Below are 21709 nucleotides of genomic sequence, written 5' to 3'. Positions count from 1 at the left end.
AGAAAAGAAAAATGTCTGTATTTTGAAATTTGCAAAAAAGTATGCTTTGGCGGCTAATTTATTACATATGTGCAGCACATATATACATATTATATACATATTATATATATGCCAATAATTGGTCTATTCATCTAGCTATATAACTAGACTGCGATTAGAAATATACGGATATGGCCAATGCTGTTGTGGCAGACAGAATAGCTTATTTGAAGAGTTACTCTACTCTACTCGTCTCGTAGTATTTGAATAATTTACACATAAATATAATGATAACGAAGAACGAGAGGCCTTTGGTCACAATGAACAAAATCTGACTTTGACTTGTCTTGAAACACATATTCTCTCTCTGTATCATACACACACAGTACTGCGATATATATCTTACATGTTGTTATTGTTATCCTCTATAGGAAGAAAATATCTTTCAGCAAGAATATTTAACTCATCCTCACCAATCTGTCCTCTTCCCAATGAGGCTAACGATTCGAAGTTAACGAACTACAATGAACTGCATCCAATGAACAACGAAATGCAATCTTAAATAAATCTTGAAAGTGTATTATAATTATTATTATTGACTATCTTTTATGTTTTTTTTTCTTTTGAATAAAATATACAATAACAATCTAATTATCGATATTATTGTCTTTATTTATAAGGTATCATTAATAGAAACAGACTATGCAAACGAATGGTCACTGAATATTATTTCTCCAAAGTATAACCATATAATGATTTTAAAGATAATAAAATATTCTTCATTTTCATAACCAACAAACCATATGGATACTGTTTATCAGCAATGAACAATAACAATAAATCACTTTTAGGTATTTGAGCCACACATGCATGTAGTTCTTCAATTTCATAAGTGTATATCCGAGTTGATTGAGATTCATCAACATCTTGATCAGATTCCTTAGGGATCGTATATATATAACAACTATTTGTATTTTGTTCCTCAGGTGCTGTCTCATCTTCTGACCACTTGTCCCTGATCAATAGCCCCATCATCTTCAAATTATTCAATGCATGTGGATCTCCATTACCATTGGTACTATCCAACAATGTAGCAAATGATAACACACCTCCATTTGAACTAGATAACAAAACTGAAGATTGTAAATACAGCGAATTATATGAAATCGATGGAATGGAAACAGGTTCCAAAGTATGCGATAACACTTTCCTTATATTATCTGAATTTAACATAGCCATATTTATCCTCTTGACATCAACCAATGGCCGCTCTGTCCTAGTATGAATTCAACAGATAGACCCTTATTAAATGTAAAAAGTTTACATCTGTTTTTAATAAATATTCAATTTTCGAACTTTTAATTAAATTTTCCTTGTTTTTTCGAAAGTTTAAAAATGTCACCATAATGAAGGATATTCACATTTAACAATGGAATTGAAATGTAAGAGATGGATGAGTTCAAGTGATTAAATATCATACATGATCTAAGTTTAAGATGTCTGCTTTGCTTATTTTACTCTGATTTTTATATCAAATATATGAAATTACATAAACAAGCTATCTATAGAAAGTTAGACTAAAATATGTAACTGCATAAAAACTGTAATGACTGGAACATAAAAGTTGGGATGTGATGATGAAAGAAGTTAGATTCTTTGATGACTTCAAAATAATTATCTTTATATATATGATGTTTTTTTGGTGCTTTTTTTATGATTTTTTTTGTATTACTTTTTGGTTCTTCTGCTCTGCCTATTGAAATCGGAATTGGAATTGCTGCTTTATGAAATATTAAATAATGAGTACTGTTGCTATTAATTTATTTTCCTCATTCTTCTTTTAATTAAGTAACTACTAAATTTAAATTCTTGTAATATGACTTTCATTCTTTTAAAATTATATATGTAATTTTATTTTATTTTTTTATTTCCTGGTTATAACTTTTCACCCATATTTTCTTGTAGTTCTTCTTCTTCTTCTTCAATATCTGCATCAGGTTTTTTTGGTTGTTTTCTATCCATAACACTATCATTATCTATGCTTTCGTCATCTTCTTCAAAATCCTCTTCATATTCACCTTGATAATTATAAACATCATCGTCGTCATAAATCATAGAATTACTATCATTAATATTAGAACCGTAGTTATTATTTATATCATCTTCATCTTCATCCAGATCACTATCATACCAGAAATTATCTGCTATATCATTATTATGACTACTATTGACGGAATTATGGTGCTGGCTATTACCATCGGCAACATTCCCACCACCATTATTGTTATTATTATTACTGTACACATCATTTGATTCTTCTCCTTTATTGTATTTTGAGTTATGCTGGGCTGAAACGTATGCAGAATCCGAAGTTGGCATGATAAAACCTTGAGGAATATCTTGCTTTGATCTCTCCACCTCCATTTTAACTCTTTGCTTGTATTGCTCTGGATTCTTCCTATAATCTACAGCTGCATCTACATTTGCAGGGGATGATATATTTGGATCTTCCAATAACGAAACAATAGAGATCAAAACACTTTCGACAGTTTGTACAGGAGACCAAGTTTCAGCATCCAACTCATCAGTCATTGGGTCACCACTCTGATGTAGGATTGAAATACATAATCTACCGTCCCTATACACGTTTGGATGGTAAATAGCAGGGGTGAACCTAAACTGTGGTGGAGAGAATGGGAAATCGTCAGGAAACCTCATTTGAGCCTTGAAATAACCACCATGATAAATAGAGTCTTCGTTTAGTACCATAACACCAATATTCCAAACGAAAATATTGGAATCATCTTCTAAATTTATATGAAATGATGGTATAGCCTTCTTTGGATTAGTTAATTCTCTATATTGTCGTAATAGTAAACTTGCTGCTGTACTCTTACGATTGCTCATGGTTCCAATAATATATTATGTATAGATATCCTTTTAACACTGTTACAATAGTCCTCTTTTATAACAGTACTCTTTAATGGTAACAAAAAAATTTTTCTTTTATTTTCTCTTATTAAATATACAATACGGTATTGTAATTTTTTTGTATTATCTATCTCACTAGTTGTTCAAAACTCTAAAAAGTGTTACTGTTGGGAGAGTGGAAATAGAAAAAGAGAGATAGAGATAGAGAGAAAGTATATATTAAATGTAACCAAAACTTTAGATTAATAACGTTTTAAATAAAATTTATTTCAAATGAATAGTAACGTTGATCCAAAGAATGGAGAGAGGGTGATGAAGGTTTGGTATGAGAGGGTGTGTGAAACAGGTAAACCCGATGAAATAGACACTAACAGGGTGATACTTGATTTGAAAGGTCTTATTCAACAGATGTAGTAGTTTTAAACAAGGAAATATTAAAACGTAAATAAACACCAATCAATAATATGGAAAGTATGTATATAAGTAAGGTTAAAAATTAAATTAAATTAAATTAAATTAAACCAAACTAAACTAAATTAAACTAAAATAGAACACAAGTAAAAAAACATAAATACCTTGTTAGTAATTACTAAACAGAGTTTCTTATTATAAATTTTAATAATAATTTCAAAAACTAAAAAAAAAAAAAAAATTAGTTGGGTTGGGTTGGGTTAAGTTGGGATGCAATTTCTGAGTAATGTGGATGAGAGTGTGAGGTCCCTAACACAACTAACTAAAGGATAGACCAACAACAACTTGGCTAACGTAAGGTGAGAAGTAAAACTGTGAATGTAAACTATTAAACCTTGACTTAAGAGACTACTTTCTTGTCTTGTTCAAAGAAGAAAAAAATTCAAGAGGTAACGAGAGAAAGAAGAGAGAAGGGCAAGGAGAGGGAGAGAGAGAAGAATAAACCGATTAAAAAGGAAAGAATGGGACTATACAATTGATGGATGGCAACAACGACGACGACAACAACACATACTTACAAGATCAAATATATATATATATCCGATATTTAATAGAATAGTCAATAGAGTATATCCTCTCAATAGACTATATCCTCTCTATTCGTACATTTTCTTACTAATCCTTTTAATGTTCAACTCAACTGTTCTTGTCTAGTAAGAGCTATAAGTCAAACTACAAAGATAGTGATAATGATAACAATAGTGAGAACGGCGATAACAAGTATTTAGATTCCATACAGGCGACCAATAGTTGTTTTGTCTAACAAGCTGTTAGTTTCTTTGTAACAACACCTACATGTAATAGTATCAAAACATAGTTCTATATAGTGGCTAATGGGGGAGAACGAAAGGGAATATGTAGGCATCAGCCTTATTGTATTGTGTTGTATTGTGTTGTATTTTATGGATAAGTAAATGGTGAACATGCAATACGAAATATCTTGACTTGATGTTCACCATTTACTATCCATAATCCCTGATCCAACACCAATAAACTGCTAATAGTTCACATTTATAGATCAAGTTCTAAATATTGGTCTCTTCTAATTGACCTTCAAAATCTTGTTGTTATATAGACCAAATTTCATCAAGAAAATAGAAAAGACTAATAAAGAGTCCAAGGAAGAGGGGGGGGGAGGAATCATGTGTTAGTCGAACTTATTTGAGTTGGACCTAGACCTTGATAATACACCCAAACTGTTGACAAGAAACAAGAAATTACAAACCGTTTACCATGCCATGCATAAGTATGTTCAAAAGAAACCACGAATAAGGGTCTATGCATATATAACACAGGTTGTCAATAGCCATCTGGTTCAAGCTACAACTTCAACATAAATAATTTCACCTATCTATCGATTCATGGTAAAACAATAATACACTTAATGAAACTTCGCTAGATCAGGAAACTGATCATATTACTATTACCATTTCCATCTCCATCTCCATCTGCATTACCAAATTCTATTTTATGGATAACCCAACCACTTGATTGATTCATTTATAAAATAAAAAAAACTGTTTCGAACTGTGCCATCAAGATGGGAAAACAGGTGGGTAAAACAAGAAACTAGCAGAAGTAAGTGATAAAATAAATGATCAATTTAGGTTCAGTTCTTCGTGTAGCGTTAAGAAGGTGCTTCTTGAATAGATAAACATTGATTCAACAAGAAAAAGGAAACTGGAAACTGGAAACTGTAAACTGTAAACAGAAACATAGATATTCATTTAATTACTGCTTTCTTTTATTATAGTTGGTTAGTAAGTTACTTAAGTTGGAAAATGCATCGTTGTAGGTGAAAAAAAAATTTTCTTGTCTTGTCATCTTGTAGAAATTAAATGTGCAGCTGGTCTATAAGTATTTTATTTTTTCCTAGTTTCAAGTGCTAGCTTGGCCTGTTAGAAGATGGCTGGTTATGGGGGTTGCTGAAAGGTACCATTTAATGAATGGTATCAAACCCATAGGAACCCTTCTCTTCTTCCTCTGTTGCTCTTGTAATGTTGTCGATATTTTGGTCAAGAGCAATTCAGTGAACTGAACGGGTGAGGGAGGAGAAGCAACAGCAGCAGTATCACAAGTTGTCTTGATACTTTCAGCTGAACAAGAACAAAAATATATTAGCATAGGTTTTTTCAGTGAACTCTTTGTTCTACGAAGACAATTAACCATCTTCTGTCAAACAGTATTTATTGGTGATTTTTTTCGTCAGTTATGTGAGTGTGACCTCTTGCATACATGCTATTATACATACATATTAGTTAAGTAATTAGTGTAGCATTGGAACCTGAAAGGTATTTCTTTCATCATCTACTTGAATGTCTCCCGTCTTTGTCACATTGCTTAATCTCTTAAATGGCTGTATGCTTGCTTGCTCTTTATCTTTATTATCTTGCTGGGATAGTTCAGCATTAACTTGATCAACAGGGCTACTCTTGTGCTCTGGTATATAGTGAATTGAACGCATTTTATGCAAAGTCATCTTGCTAAATATTTCAACTCTTCTGCAAGAATCAATTGAATTTTTATTTTTGATGCTGCATTTTTTTCTTACACTCTCTGATCTGATCTAGTCTATCTCGGTATGAAGTTTTCGATTCCTTGTCAATATTCCTTTTTTGGTTATCGAATGCTGCTCCTTTGTCCAAGTTCTTACTGGAACTGGTGTGGAAGAATGTATCCCAATTTTAGAAGTATTTAGCAAGATTCGAAATCTGTGCTATGCAGTCTAGTTTAGTTTAGGTTAATTCAGCTTGGTTTAATATAATTTAACTTGACCAATTTTATGATGGCTTGCATGATTAATATCTGCTTGTTTTTGTTTTGAGTAGATAAATGATTGCAAAACAAAATAAAAACAAATGGCTTGCAAATGAATGTGTCTCATTTCGAATTAATATATTTCGGTCAAATATATAAACCCATCATTATTTGACACTATTACAACAATTATTATGTTCCATTCTTGTCTATTCAATTGTAACACTCCTAATAATAACAAACCATAATAATATATCAAGACAATTATTTATTATTAGTCTAGAAATTTACATTTAAATTATAATCAAACACTTCACGTTCAATAGAAATTATGCAATTGAGAAATAGCTTAGCCTCCGTCTTGGCTCTATCTCTACTAACATCAAATGCTTTAGGTGCTTCAACTACTTCAACTAGCAAGAACACTAGATCAACTTCTTCTGTTACTAAAACTTCGACTCAAACTTCTGCTTCTGCTTCTGCTAGTATCCCAGCTTCATGTACAATTGCTTCTGGTAAGGCTACTGCTACCGCCCAACTGAATTGGATAAATTTTCAGGTTGTGGAAACTTTGGTGGTGAACTGACTATCACGGGCCAATGGGTAATGCTGCTTTAACCAAGTTAAAAAATCCAAGGTTCTAATCAATAACAAGGCTCCCCAATGGACGGATTCCTGCTGACTCATACAAAAATACGGGGGATTAACTTGAACAATTACAAACTAAATTCGGCTTCTTTCGGTTCTTTGAAAAGGTAAATTCTAACAATTGGGTCACTTTGCCAGCCATCTCTAATTTCGTTTCTAACTTACAATCTGCCAACTCTATCATCGTATCTGATACTACTTTGGAATCTGTTAGTGGCTTTTCAAATTTGAAACTGTTAAAAACTTGAATATCAACAACAACAAAATGTTGACTTCAATCAAATCTACTTTGCAAACAGTTTCTGATAGTTTACAATTATCTTCTAATGGTGATGGTACTGTCGCTATCTTTGATGACTTGATCTGGGCTAACAACATTACCCTAAGAGACATTCAATCGGCTTCTTTTGCTTCTTTGGTCAACGTTAACTCCTCTTTAGGTTTCTTAAACAACAGTATCACTGCTCTAGATTTGAGTTTATTGAAGACTGTCGGTGCTTCTTTAAGTATTTCTGCCAACGATGAATTGACTTCTGTTAAATGCTCAAACTTAACCTCTGTTGGTGGTGCTTTAGTTATTGCTAACAACACCCAATTGAAGAAAATTGATGGTTTCTCTAGCGTCGCAACAATTGGTGGTGCTCTAGAAGTCTTGGGTACCTTTTCTATCTTGGATTTCGACTCCTTGAAGTCTGTTAAGGGTGGTGCTGACATTGAAACTACTGCTACTAACTTCTCATGTACTCCATTTGACAACTTACACGATAAGAACGCTATTCAAGGTGACATGTACATCTGTAAGCACCCAAGTTTATCTTCTTCTGTCTCCCAAACTTCAACTTCTGATTCAAGTTCTACCTCTACTGGCAGATCTTCTTCATTCACCACCTCAACTAGATCTTCTACCCAATCATCTTCTAAATCTGGTTCTACCGCTTCCATTGCTGTTTCTTCCAAATCTAGCGGTGATGCCATTGTTGTCTCTCCATTTACACCAGTTAACTTCCTAGGTTCTATTGCTGCTATTGCTCTAGCTTTACTATGAGAATAGCTGGCGATCAAAACCTTTTTTCTATCAGGATTTGTATTCTTCAATCATAGATTATATTGTTCATTCAGTATAATATACATCAATTCAGTCATTTGGTTTCTAAAATGGAGTTTTAACCATGTACATTACTTATTAGATATTTCGGAAATATTTTTTTAGTTATCTTTTTTTGCATTATAAATAATAGTTTTACACTAATATAAAATTTAAACATTATTCTTATTGTTTTATATATAATCATTTTCTTGAAACAATACTAATTATTGAACATGACTAATTATACTTAAATGATAATTAATCTGCTTTATATAGCGCGAAACAACACCATACAATGAGTTGTCTGAGCCAACATATTTTAATTGGGGGGTAAAACTTACCAAATCCAAGGTTCTCTTCCCTTGACCTTAATGAAAACAATCTTTAAATTCAAAATAATATGCTTATTATAATTTTATAATATACATGTATCAGTAATAATATAACAAATTTATCTATTTACCTAATTTATTTCTTACTAGCCCTTCTTAATTTCATCTTTTCAGCATAAGTTAGATTTCTACCTTCATCATCTGGAGCTTCAGTAGAGGCAGAAGGACCTTGGGCTTTTCTTTCAGCAGCTTGTTCAATCTCTCTTTGTCTACGAGCAATTTCGTCCAATTTAGCAGAACGAGCATCGTTTCCTCCAGTAAGGATAGATTTTGCGGCAGCTGCAGATGATGCCTTAGACTTTCTTTCAGCAGCTTCTTCCATTTCCTTTTGCTTACGAGCCGTTTCTTCTTGTTTCTTAGCGCGTTCTTCTCTTTCTTCAGCTTCAATCTCAGCCTTACGCTCAGCAACTAATTCTTCATAACGTTGCTTACGAACTTCTTCAATTCTAGCTTTCTTGGCTGCTTCAAATTTAGCTGCATTTTCAGCACGAATTAATTTGAATTTTTCTTCAACAGTAGTTGTCAAACGATCTTTCAATGAAACGTAATCGTTGTAAACACCAACCAGACGGTTGTGATCTTCCATCTTGGCATCAAATTCAGCTCTGGCAGTGTCAACAATCTTGGATTTCATATCATTGAATTTATTCATATCAGTTTCCTTCAATGATTCCGCCTCTTTTCTCAACAATGGCAATTCTGACTTTCTGTAGGCTCTTTCAGCATGATCCAATTTTTGTAGAGAACTGGTCATACGATCTTCTAATTCAGATTTGTCTTGAGATAACTTGCTGAAAATCAAAGTCTTAATTTCCTTGATATCTAAACCTTGAACTTCTTCAGAAGCAATCTTGGCAGCGTGATCTTTCTTGTTAAATTCATCAATAAACTTTTGGATTTCTCTTTGCTTCAAATCTTCAAATTCACGCTTCTTCTTTTCAACTAAACGACGGTGAGCATCTTGTTCTAACTTAGCTTCCAAAGCTGCCTTTTCTTCCAAAATTTGTCTTTGTCTTATTTCAGCATCTTCTTCAGCTCTAACAGCAGCAGAAGCCATGTATTTCTTCTTTTGTTCTTGAGCCCTCTTTGCACGATCTTCTGCAATTTGTTTCAAGTTTTCAATAGAATCTTTAGTTTGAGTAATCAGAGTTTCACGAGCCAACTTGACCTTTTCTAAGTAAGAAGCATTCTTGAAGGCATCAATTTCTTCCAAAACATTAGATAGTTCAGCCAATCTATTACGGATGAATGTAGTACGAGTAATAACAGGTTCTGGTTCTTTATTTTCTTCGTTTTCATGTTCTTCACCTTCTTCAACGATTTCTTCACCAGTTTCAGCTTCTTCGCCTTCAACTTCTTCACCTTCTTCTTCTTCTTCCTCTTCTTCTTCTTCAACAGTTCCAGCTGCTTTTGAAATAATTTCAAATGGATCTTTGAAGAAAGTAACAGTATTAGAATCATGGTCAATCGAGATAGAAACATAATCTTCGACAGCAGCTTGCAACAAAGTCTTTTCCATATCCCAGTGTGGAAGAGACAAAACACCTGGTAAAGATGCCTTGTCATATAAGGCATCAGTAGGAATGGCATTTTCTGTTTCAGATAAGCTTACGTAGTTCTTTCTCAAAAGAACATTTCTTAATTGGTTAATGTATTGTTTGAAATAAGGTTTAGCTTCCAACTTTGGTAACAAAGCAGCAATCTCAGTTTTAATGGTATCAGCATTATAATTAATTTCCATAATTTCGTACAACTTAATGATGTCTTCATCAATATGCTTGTATATATCTTCTTGCTTAGCCAATTCGATCATTTCATTTCTAGTTGGTCTTGATTCCAAACCTAATAAACGGTATAGACGCATTTGTGGGTCATAACCAACAGTTGGTAAAATGTCCAATGGGGTAGACAAAGCAGATAACAAGATAATAGATGAATATTTCTTAAAATCTTCTTCAGTAGCATTTGGATTGGATTGGTATAATCTATAGAATTTTTCCCAAGTAGCAGTGTGCAATAATTGAGCATTGGAGATCAAGAAGACCTTGGCCAAATTTTCATAGTAGTTAGCCAAAGTAGAAGATTTTGGAGTGTGCTTAGACATTTTCATCAAATGGTAGACGTCTTCGATGGATCTGAAGGCTTCGTGCCATAATTCTAATTTAACAGAGACATTCAATTGTAAGAAACGTTGATCCAAGTAACGTTGCAAAGTTTCGGAATCACTCAAGTCAACGATGTTGGAACCGATTTTACTTTGTTGGTAATTAGCGGCATCTAAATGTTGACGCAACATTTCAGCCAATCTTTTGAATTCATTCTTTCTGTTATATTTCAAACAAAATTGCATGGTTCTGTTAACAACACCAGCATAGGTAATTTCTAACTGAGAGTTATTTCTAACTAAATCCAAAACGGCACGGTAAGATTCCCAAGTGAACTTCAACCAAGAGGTGACAACTTCATCATTAAAACCAGCAACAGATTGATCTTGAATGTAAACAGATTTCAATAAATTTTCTGGAGTGACACCACCTTCTAAGTCATCATCTTCTTCAGTTTGGGATTCCTCAGCTTTCAAATGTTCGAAAGCCATTTTAGTTTCAACACAGTCGATGAATTTACGAGCAACAGCACCTACTGAGGATAGACCATCTTGAGAGCCTTGAACCAATTTTTTATATTGATGTAAGGCATCCTTTATCAATCTTCCTCTTTTCAAATCGACACCAAGTTCTAAGAATTTGAATACAATTGGTTCGACAGTAGAAGGTTGAGCAAAACGGATCTTTCTAGCAGTTAAGTATTCATACAGAGATTGCAAAGCAGCTTGGCTTTCACCAACTGAAATCAATTCATCTGCTCTCTTAATAGCGTTATCTGGACGCAAAACTGGAGGAGCCATAGTTGATGATTATGGGTTATACGGTGTCTTTAAAAATTCAAAAAACAAAGAAAGTAGAATAACTAAACAGAAACAACGTAGAGTTATATTAAAAGTTTTTAAATATATTAGCATTATTGACCTTTATGATAAATATTTAGTATATAATAGTTAAGAAAGTTCAATAGATAGTTAGTTGTTCAATGAACATCGACGAACAAATTGAAAAATTTTCAAGAATTCTAAAGAAGATATTGAAAAAATTTAGAAAGCTACAAGTTACCCTCATAATGTCATGTGATATGAATGTCACATGACATTATGAGGGTAACATATTTTCAGATGGCAACAGATAAACATATTTATATTCACATATAGATGTTCATATAAATCAGGTTAGAAAGATATGTTTAAGATTATATCTACTGTCTACTTTTTGCGTTAGAAGAGAACACTTGAACACAATAGATTACTAATGAGCAGCATTAATTTAGTGGACAAGAAATAAAATATCCATAGTCTCTGCCTTTCTTGTCAGATGCTGTCTTGCTGAGATTTAAACGTGAGACAGTGATACAGTAGTTTAAAGATTCTTTTCACCAGAGGCAAAGCTGTCAATATACACACATATATATAGATATTTAGATATATATGTGTGTTTGTGTTTGTGTTTGTGTAAAGAAACCTCAGAAATAAACCTATACATTAAGAAACTACTGTTTAAATGCTACTATGCAATAACAAAAAAAGCCATTACAATAAATTTCAGTCAAGTACACGATCAAGAAGTAATTATCCATTGATATCCTTTGACCCCCACTTCCCTCTTCTTGTTCTTGTCTTAGTTCTGCTTCAACCTATTCTACTCGGTATTTCTCATCCCATCCTTCCCCCCTACCGTGTCCCATTGAAGAATAATTCGAATTGAGTGTTGAAACTGATGGATATCTCTCTGTACACACACAATCACACAAACCTGCACGGAGAGACATGAATAACTAATTAGTGATTTCTATAAGCCTTCTGATGTTATCCCAACTCTTGCTACAATCACATAACTTGGCCAGCAATACAGAACATACACTGACTGATATAGAAAGAACCCTTCTTTACATTTTCGGAAGACATCGAGGGAGGCACAGAGACTGCCAGCAAAGGCTTAACCTGTAGTAAATGGATAATCTAGAAGGACAAGACAAGAATGGAAAAGTACAAGGTAAAGCAATGGAGTCTATACCTAACTGAATTCATGATGGAGATGGTGACGATGACGGTGACGGTTGATTGATGAACTAGCGGTAATAACGGTATGGAAATGTATAGCATGATATCCTCAAAGACAAGATAACAACTCTAGTTTTGGTTACTTTTCTCGAGGGTGAAACGGGAACAACAAGGGTAAACCAAAAGGAAGAGGGTGATATCAAGGGATGCATAAACTAAAATTGTAGAAGCCCAAAAAAATAACCATGAATGAATGATTAAGAAAACTTTACAATGAATTTATGCTTTTGTAATTCGATGTGGAGCATCAAAATGAAAGATAATTGAATAAATAAATTGTGTCTGGAACTTTGAATATTGTTCACTTTCATCTGAGTGCATTAATCATCAGAGATACAAAACAGACAAACTTGATTTCTGACAAAGCATTATATAGCTAGTTACAAACTTTAATCAAAAGGAAGGAGGGGTTCTTACCTGTTCAAATATATATATATATATTTTTCCTTTACAAGGTTAACAGAAAGGTTTTCATGCAAAAAAGTAGTATATCATTTGTTATATACCTTAGTGTAAGAGTACTATCTTAAATGTGTCAATGGCGAAATTCTGTCAAAGTGAAGTTAGCTTATGCTGAGTTTACCTTGGGGGATTTTAATTTTTGATGTTATTATTAGAGGTTGGTGGTTTTCGATGTAAAATAGTTAATTGAGTTCTATCTTGTTCTTATTGTCCCTTAAATCGACCATCAATCTATCCGACAGTTCCGGATATTTGGCACATTTGAGGTTTAAAATATCATAATGTAATGTAATTGTTTAGGGGACTGTCAGTAGAATAAAGGTAGTGGAGTAATACTTTCTAGTTATATGATTTCATTATACATTTTTAAGTTTTTAATTAGTTTCCATATCCAAGTGATTTGTGTGTATGATAACATAATACCTATGAATCTACAATCTGGTATGCTAGTTTCTCTTGTTAATGTTCATTTTCCCTTTTTCCTTCCTTGTTTTAAGGGATATTTTACTGTATCACACTAACACTTACTTTTAATTAATTAATTAATTAAATATATATATATGACAATATTCTTAATATACCAACATAATAATAATAAAGTTCTTTTACATATTGATCATTTAGTTTTAAGGGATCCATGACCAATAACCCAACTTTTTAATTTATACTACAAAGCATACAGCTAAGTAATTTTATCATATACTTAAACTGTTTTTTATCATTTTAACAAATCAGTGTTTGTCTTCATCCACATTCCTCCCACTCCCCTAAAGACACCCACTCATATCTATATATCGCATTTACATCATGATTTATCTAATAATATCATTACTAGCATTTACTCAATATTCTTTATCTTTTAGCCATTTCATACAGGAACCTTTTCCAATAGAAAAATATTCAATAGATTACATACCTTTAAACCATTGGGAATCTGAAATTTTAGCAAACTCAACAGCTTTAAATCTAGGCAAAATTATTTCATTGGGTAAAGACTCTGACTGTTACATTCCAAACTATTCCTTTGCAGCTTTACAAAAAATAGGCTATTTCCAGAATTACAACATTGAAAAAAAAGATGATGAAAATTTAGATAGTTTTTTAAGGGATAACCTAAATGATGCAATTGAAATTCTAAGAAAGCAATTCTCAAATAATGATCATGAGGGTAGCTCTTGTATTAACTATCCAAATGGCTTCTGGACTTATCAATTTTGTTCAGGCAATTCAATAAATCAAATACATTTTGGTGATATAATTAAAAATGATGAGAAATTGAATTTTACATTAGGGAATACTAATGAGGAATTCGAAAAAAGAGATCACAAATTATTATATGATACTGTCGATGGATATTATATATCCGAAAGCATTTCTAATGGAGATATTTGTGATTTGACAGGTATGCCAAGATCGACGGAAGTACACTACAGTTGTGGACCATCTACTGATAAAGTCAGCATTGAACTAGTTCAAGAACAGAAGACTTGTAATTATATATTGAAGGTATCTGTTAATGAATTATGTTCTTTAGATATATATAAAGAACAAAATCAAGAATTGAGCGATCCTCATTTTAATTCACCAATCTCATCTTCTGCATTAACCAGTAATTCTGGGAATATTAAATCAATGGTTTGTGTTGTAAAACATGAAAAACCAAAATTGGGTATATTGGATGTAATCGAAGATAGCAAACCAATATTTTTAGGATATGGTTTTTATTTTTTGACAGATAAGAATGAAAACAGCAATAATAGATTGATATATACTGGTAGTTCAGAAAATCTACAAAAGAACCTAGGATTTGCTGTCGATTACTTGGTTACTGAGAAATATATTAAAATATCCAATGATGATAATGACGAGTTCACTTGGAATTGTGATATCATCAATATTAAACACGAGTTAATTGATAAAATATCGTTAGTTCTAAATGATGACGCGTTGATTGGTTTCAAAAACCTTGGTCTCAATTAAACTGTTTCGGAATCAACCAATAAGTATTGCATTAGGGCAATCAGGGCCATTGTTCAACAATTATACTTTAAATTTCCTGAAATTCAATGAATAAATTAATTTCCTTTCAAATTCAACATTATTTTTTATTATTATTATTTTGAACTGCATTTTTCTTCAACTGATAATGAACAATCACTTTATTTATTTATTTTTGTTATTTCTGACACAATATTAATAATAATACCTATTACAATTGGATTCATGAATATTTCTTCGGATTATTATCATTTTTGAAATTACGACTTGTAAATACTAATTATTACATTTCAAAATTCCGATACGCTATTATTTAATGTAATTACAGTCATTATGACATCAAATACGTTGAATAGTATGCTACTATCATTTACTGAATATTCTTCCATTTAATTATTTACGTACTGCATTTATTTATTTTTTAATATTCAATTTAATTATTCATATATTCATATTCTATTCATATCATTAATTTTTATCGTAGATGTAATGTTTCAAGTTATTTCGTATATGTGACATATAATTTGAAACATTGTATATTTAATTCGCTATAAAGTTATTATCTGTTAGAAAATATTGAGCAAGTTTCAAATTAGGTATCAAAGTAAAATAATTTTGTTTCAGATTGAGTTTCATTTATTATCTTGCTAGGTTTGTTAAGTTCCTAATTGTAACACTTAGAAACACGGGTATCGTAAGTCTAAAAAAAGGAGGACATTTTTAAAAATATAAAATTAGGACAAATCCTACTGTTATAATAGACTCTTAGGCACCTCAAAATTCAAGTTACTAAATTTATTCACTTGCAATAAAGTTTACAGGGTATTATTATAGTTTATAAGTTTATTAAAAATATGATTGATGTATATGATATCATCAATTTGTTGATAAATATATGTAGCGAAGCCTAATTTCTTTTTGTTTGATCAGGCTTCAAGCTGCAGAACACCAAGAGATCTTGTAAAGACAGAGCATAACTCATCTTCTCTACAATTTGAGTTTCTTGCAGTGAACATATCTTCAAAGTCCAATTATTCTACAAACGTTATAGTCAAGTAAGATACAGGTAAGAATGAAAACAATTAACTTGCAGAGTGTTTTCTTTTTGTATTAATATGAAACAACTTGAATGGCACGGCACATCTTGAAACAACCCTATCAAAAAGAAGGTCAAACAAAATTCATTTGTGAATTGAATTCGATAATAATCGAGATGGAAAATGTTTTAAAACATAAGAAAGATCAGTCAATGCCTTGTAAAAACTTGGGAAGGATGCAAGCAAAAAACATTAGCATATCATCATAGATAAATTTTATCAAAAAGGATGGAATTGGCATGCACCTAACAAACCTTGCAGACTGTTATCTTATACCCTAAAAAGTGTAGTTTTACGATTCAACGATGTTCCAACAATTTTATTAAACATAATACAATCTATTTTGCTCAGTGAAAATATACTAGCAAATATGATCTTGATGTTATGAATTAACAATTAAACTTGCTTAGATTAACATAGAGATCTGTTCTACGTTTAAAGTAATTGATATTTAAGAAAAAAGGACAAACAGGAAAACTACCAAAAAGAAAAAAATAATTTTCAAAAAAACTCAGTTGCTTCTAAAAACATACTGGACAAATAGTGAAAAATATTAAAGGCAACACTTCAACATGAACAGTTGAACCTCAAATCATGGATCAAGAAAGTCAATATTGCTTAATAATAAAGGCAGTAAAAATTGTTCAACAGATGAACGTTAACAATCTTTATATAATAGAGACAAAATTAAAACCTTATTTAGTAACAATGGACTACAAAGAAATTAATGCATAACATAATGTTTCCGGTATAATAACTTCCGAATATATCATCAATTGATAATAAGATTCAGTAAAATTGTCGCTTTAAAACATTAAAAAATTTTGGTTTGTCTAGTTTCAGTTTAGGTGGTATTTTTGAAGTAATGAACAAGAGGTAGTGCAGCAAGAAACAAGCTTACAAGTGTAAGTTGCAACCTCTCCTGTTAGGCTCTAGAAGAGCGAGAGTGGACCACCATTGTATATTTGTAATCGTTTTTATCGCTGCTGTTTTTTGTTAATTTTAGTGTAAAAGTATAAAATTAAAACTAAAAAGTGCAGCAACGAAATCAACCATCATATTTATTCGGAGGTGGCATTTTTTTTTTTATGAGATAAAGTTAGTGCAGTGAAGTGAAGTGCAATGCAGTGAAGTTGCTCCCTACTGGTAATGTGGCATTCCAGACATTTTTTAATCTTGTGTTTGTTCGTAGTTATTATATTTCAAAATTACTATCATTATTATTAGTTTGTATAAGGCAAGCTCAACTCCAGTTACTGGAATGGGATTTTAGTGTTCTTGGATATTTATTTCTTTGGGTATTTTTCGTTGTGATGTTCTTGTAGCGAGATCCATGGGCATGACTACAACTAATCCTTTAGGCAATTAAATATTTCTACAATAATTTCTTCGTTAATTTTCCTTTTGATTATTGAACTAGGACAAATTTAGAATCTGGAAATTGGAAATTTATAAGAACAATTCCTATAATTATTCACTGAAATCGATCGAAGAGATAGTTTATTAAATAAATCTGTACCAATGTTAGTTGGGATTATTTTGATTTAAAGCCACATTGTCTAAGATCCAAATAGGCAATTATTCGTTGAACCAATTGAATTGTTTTAAGTTTCATGACCAATTATTAAGACAGCTATATTTATCCTTAATCAGATAACTTCCCTTTAGTAGTAGTATCCAAAAAAGATTAGCACAAGAAAAAGTAGTGGACGCATCTAAGATATTTTTGGATTTCTTTTTTTTTCTTCCACTCTCAAGACTATTGGTAGTACATACACATATGTGTTAAAATTATGATATTTTTCATGTCAATATGCAACCACCAAATGCAGTACTGTTATTTTAAACAGAGGGAAACAATTACATTTTGAATAAATTTGTCCTTATTTTGGCATTTTCTAAAAAATGTTTGTAGGAAACTATTCAGTAGCTGGTATTGACATGATGCTTATTTTTTTTTTATAAGAAATTTCAGAAAAAAGTGATTCTCCGATTAGATTGAACATAATGTGTTTTGCCAAGAAACAAAATGCAGTACTGGTATAGCATAGATGTTCAGTGGCATAGTTTCGAGTATAGAAAAAAAAAAGATGAAACATATTTTAATAATTTGATTAGAAATAACGAAATAAGTAGTTAAGATATACTCAGGAATTTTTAGTGTGCCATATTAATGGTTAGCTGACATGTTTAATCGGCGAATAAACAAAAAGTAATATTATTCCATTAACGCTCGATTAATTTGAACTTTTAGTTTATTAAATCAGCAATGTAGAGAAAAGGTAGAGAAGAGGTGAATCGATGTATAACTAACGGGATATAAAATTCTATAACTGGAAATTCACTGTTGTGTTCAATCAATTTTATTATCATTTTTATGCTTTATCATTTTTTTCCCGCATTTAAAAAAATTTGTCCTGATAAAAAAGCCTTTAATAATATAATGTACAAATATTTTACTACTTAAATTCTTAGTTGATAAGATGAACATTGTACAATCAATTCCCTTGTCAATAATTAGTAGATTTAAATGTAGAATATGGTCTAAGCAAATTGTAACTTACGCAAGGACCGAGTCCACTCTGTCTAAACATAGTATAGTACACTATCGTTTTTTTCTACACTACGGCAACTAGCATATATGATCTCTTTGTTGCGTAAAGTTTACCAATTTTTTACGACAAATACTATCGAGTAATCCAGAATTTCGTATTTCAAGAATGAATGCCCAGACTTTTGTTGTCTCTACTAAGAATCTTCAGCTGCAAATCAATTCTTTAATTTTTTTCGCTATAAAATTATACTTAATGTACATTTTCTAATAATGGTACAAGTTGATGTAGCAAATTAGAGTTAGTTAGTTAGTTAGTATATATCATTTTCATAATTAATTCTATCAGAAATTTCCTGTTCTGTGGATTAACAGTATTCAAGCCTACTTCCTTTCCTCCATCTCCTGTGATTATTGTTGTTGCTGCTGCCCCTTTCGGATGCTGTTCCGTAGTTGACTTCCGTCTGGTCTGTTTATTTGATTAACCGGATTCGGATTATCATGCTATCGATATAATGATATGTAAATATCTAACGAACTATAATACATTGAAAGAAGTGAAATAAAAGTGTGGTATGGGAAGGTTCTATCAAGATTCTGAGCAATAAAAGAAAATATGTAAATGAGTAGCATGTCTTGCCTTTATCATGATTGCATCATAGTTATGAAAAATTTTAGAATTATTCTTTAATTAAATAAAATGCTGATATAATTTAATTGAATTTTATTTTTAACTCAATCTTAAACAAAGATTGCGCCATTTGGTCCATAAACTAAAGTATACCTTACTATGACAAGTTATGTAATGTAATGCAGTGGCAATTATAATATTCTACTATGAAAAATATCAATGGCTTTCAATCTATTCTCCTTTCCGATTAAGTAGATTTTTCAGATTGCTGTTTGATTTTACTTCAATTTTTTCGCTTTCCAAATCGGGTACTTATCTCGTTCCAATCTTTTTTCGAACATTTTAACAATCTAAGGTAGAGTCGGAATTGCTCTTACTCATTCACATAAAAATCATTAATTTTTCTATTGGTAAATGTAGTAGCAATAAATTATCTATATCTCATATTTTATACTCAGTAAGCGACAGTGAATTAGCCATGATTAAACATTTGAACATTTCTTAAATTGCATACAGCTTGAGAGGTATGTCTTAGATTGTAAAATGTTATAATATTTTTTTATTTTTAGTGACAAATTAGAAATAAGACAAATATTTCAGCCCATCAGATTGGAACATGACTTTTATTGATAAGTTTACACGTAATGATTTGTTCAGATCAAATCAAAAAGATAAGTAGAGCACGACACTACACAATATAGGTAGTTGAGTTATCATAAGGTACATGAAAGTGCATGATATCCCGTACTCAGTCGAGATTGTTTAGCAAGAAATTGTCTAGCTTGCTCCTGCCAGATCTCTTTTTTAACTCCTACTGTATCCTTCAGTGGTACCTGTGCTTCTCTGTAATAGTAAATTTCCACACTGTTATCATTATCTATCTACATTTTTTGATAAATACTTGTCAAACAAAGAAGTAACAAGGAATAAAACCTGTTCAAATAGATAAAGTCTGATGAACTTCGAGCCACATTCAATATACAATAATTCTTTATACTTTTACTGAAATTAACGGAATGCTTTTGAACTGTGCAATATAATACAGTGATGGAAATTAATTTCCACACATTTTTATCTCAGCTGATTAGAAATTGGGTGCAAATTTCAAGTTTATCTATACTTAAGAAGGAAGGGCCTGATTTTTATTACGCAGGTATTCTTTATAACCTGTACCAAACTGTTAAACAAGCTATGAACTATACATTACTATCTGCTGATCAGTTCTAAGTCTTTGTATTTTCTTTTTGGTTGTTATTGCTATTATCAATTTATTGTAGTCAACCCATCGTTCTTTCCCTCCCCCCCGCTTATATTTACTTATTATCTATCCACATTCTATTTTTGTTCAAACTTTTTGTACCGTTCCTAATTTGGATAAGGAAAAAAAAATATAAAGGAAATAATACATAAATTGTGTTAAGAGATATCAAGAAGGGACGGACAATAGTAATAAATTGAATTTATATTTCAGTTCAGTAAACTTAATTAACAACAAATAAAATAAACTGGAGGTCAAAAAAGTACTAAAAGATGATAAAATTCATACCGTATGTCCTACCAATGTCTACTTGTTCCTGCTTTTATGAACTCATCAATTGCCTCATCTTCTCATAATTTTAAGATGCAGATTCGGATACCTCTCAATCATTTTGTAAATAAATAATTTTTTATCCCTCCAACTAACTACTCTTTCAACCAAGATAAAAAAAAATATTTTAAAAAAATTTGTTTGAAATTAGTAGTCTCCATCACAGTAGTGTACGGAGAATTCACCAAAAGCCTCCTCGATCTCAGAAAGATAACAATCCATCTCTAATCAATCAATCCCACAATTTACAATATAACTAAGTATTTAAAATTTGGAAGTGCATTGCGAACAATCCCTAGTAAAGAATCCAGTCAAGAAATCATGTATGTACATTTTTTGTTTTCCCACGAGTAATTCCCCTACCTGAGAACTACATATTTCTAAAAAAAGAAAGTCCCAGACAAATTTTAATGTAAAAGTAAAAGCTACTTACATCTTCGTCGATATTTTGCTTTATCATCTAGAGAAACCATATGGTTGTCCATACTCTAGCTTCCCTGTACGTCACCTCAAAATCTACCCATCTTTTTCTATCTAGTTTTTCTTGTTCCTTTACGACTTTTGTATCTGCGATTTGGTAAGTACTATTCTCTGCAGGAATCGAGAAATTTTGCAAGAACTAATTGGGAAAATAACAAGCTATATATCTTTAAACACAGTTTAAGGCTTATGCATCGTTGGAATAATTCGTAGATCTCAGACAATTGACCAGGAAATTTTATGTGCAGAATGGTTAATTCTTGAGAAAAAATGAGGGAGAAATCAAAGAACGACGAAAACTGCAACGAGGACAACGACACAGACACTGGCCTGCAGCAATAGCAATAACTAACTAACAATAACTGTGAATGCTCGATTTCGTTTGTATTATTAAGTAAAAAAGATAGACAGAGAGCCGGAGAGTCGGAGAGACGGGGAGACTTTAGGATAATTCGTTTCTTTGGTATAG

At 31.6% G+C, this 21709-nt stretch overlaps 4 protein-coding genes and 1 pseudogene across 4 annotated transcripts; 2 read left to right on the top strand and 3 right to left on the bottom strand.

Moving 5' to 3' along the window:
- Positions 1 to 705: 705 nt before the first annotated feature.
- Positions 706 to 1218, bottom strand: SLM4 (Slm4p; the record flags this gene model as incomplete). The annotated part of the gene is made up of 1 exon (XM_001644837.1): positions 706 to 1218. One exon carries the CDS (start codon positions 1216 to 1218, stop codon positions 706 to 708), a length of 513 nt encoding a protein of 170 aa, XP_001644887.1.
- A 696-nt stretch (positions 1219 to 1914) lies between these two features.
- CDC34 (SCF E2 ubiquitin-protein ligase catalytic subunit CDC34) lies at positions 1915 to 2886 on the bottom strand (the record flags this gene model as incomplete). Its single annotated transcript, XM_001644836.1, has 1 exon — positions 1915 to 2886. One exon carries the CDS (start codon positions 2884 to 2886, stop codon positions 1915 to 1917), a length of 972 nt encoding a protein of 323 aa, XP_001644886.1.
- Positions 2887 to 6719: 3833 nt separating this feature from the next.
- Kpol_1065p44pseudo lies at positions 6720 to 7831 on the top strand (annotated as a pseudogene).
- A 510-nt stretch (positions 7832 to 8341) lies between these two features.
- Positions 8342 to 11170, bottom strand: RPG1 (translation initiation factor eIF3 core subunit a; the record flags this gene model as incomplete). Its single annotated transcript, XM_001644835.1, has 1 exon — positions 8342 to 11170. One exon carries the CDS (start codon positions 11168 to 11170, stop codon positions 8342 to 8344), a length of 2829 nt encoding a protein of 942 aa, XP_001644885.1.
- Positions 11171 to 13702: 2532 nt separating this feature from the next.
- On the top strand, positions 13703 to 14875 carry Kpol_1065p42 (uncharacterized protein; the record flags this gene model as incomplete). Its single annotated transcript, XM_001644834.1, has 1 exon — positions 13703 to 14875. One exon carries the CDS (start codon positions 13703 to 13705, stop codon positions 14873 to 14875), a length of 1173 nt encoding a protein of 390 aa, XP_001644884.1.
- Between the last annotated feature and the right edge of the window lie 6834 nt (positions 14876 to 21709).

This window comes from Vanderwaltozyma polyspora, genomic scaffold, assembly GCF_000150035.1.
Source record: "Vanderwaltozyma polyspora DSM 70294 KpolScaffold1065 genomic scaffold, whole genome shotgun sequence".
Taxonomy (NCBI): Eukaryota; Fungi; Ascomycota; class Saccharomycetes; order Saccharomycetales; family Saccharomycetaceae; genus Vanderwaltozyma; species Vanderwaltozyma polyspora.
Note: the sequence above shows the minus strand (reverse complement) of the source record. Positions and strands in the feature narration are given on the sequence as shown.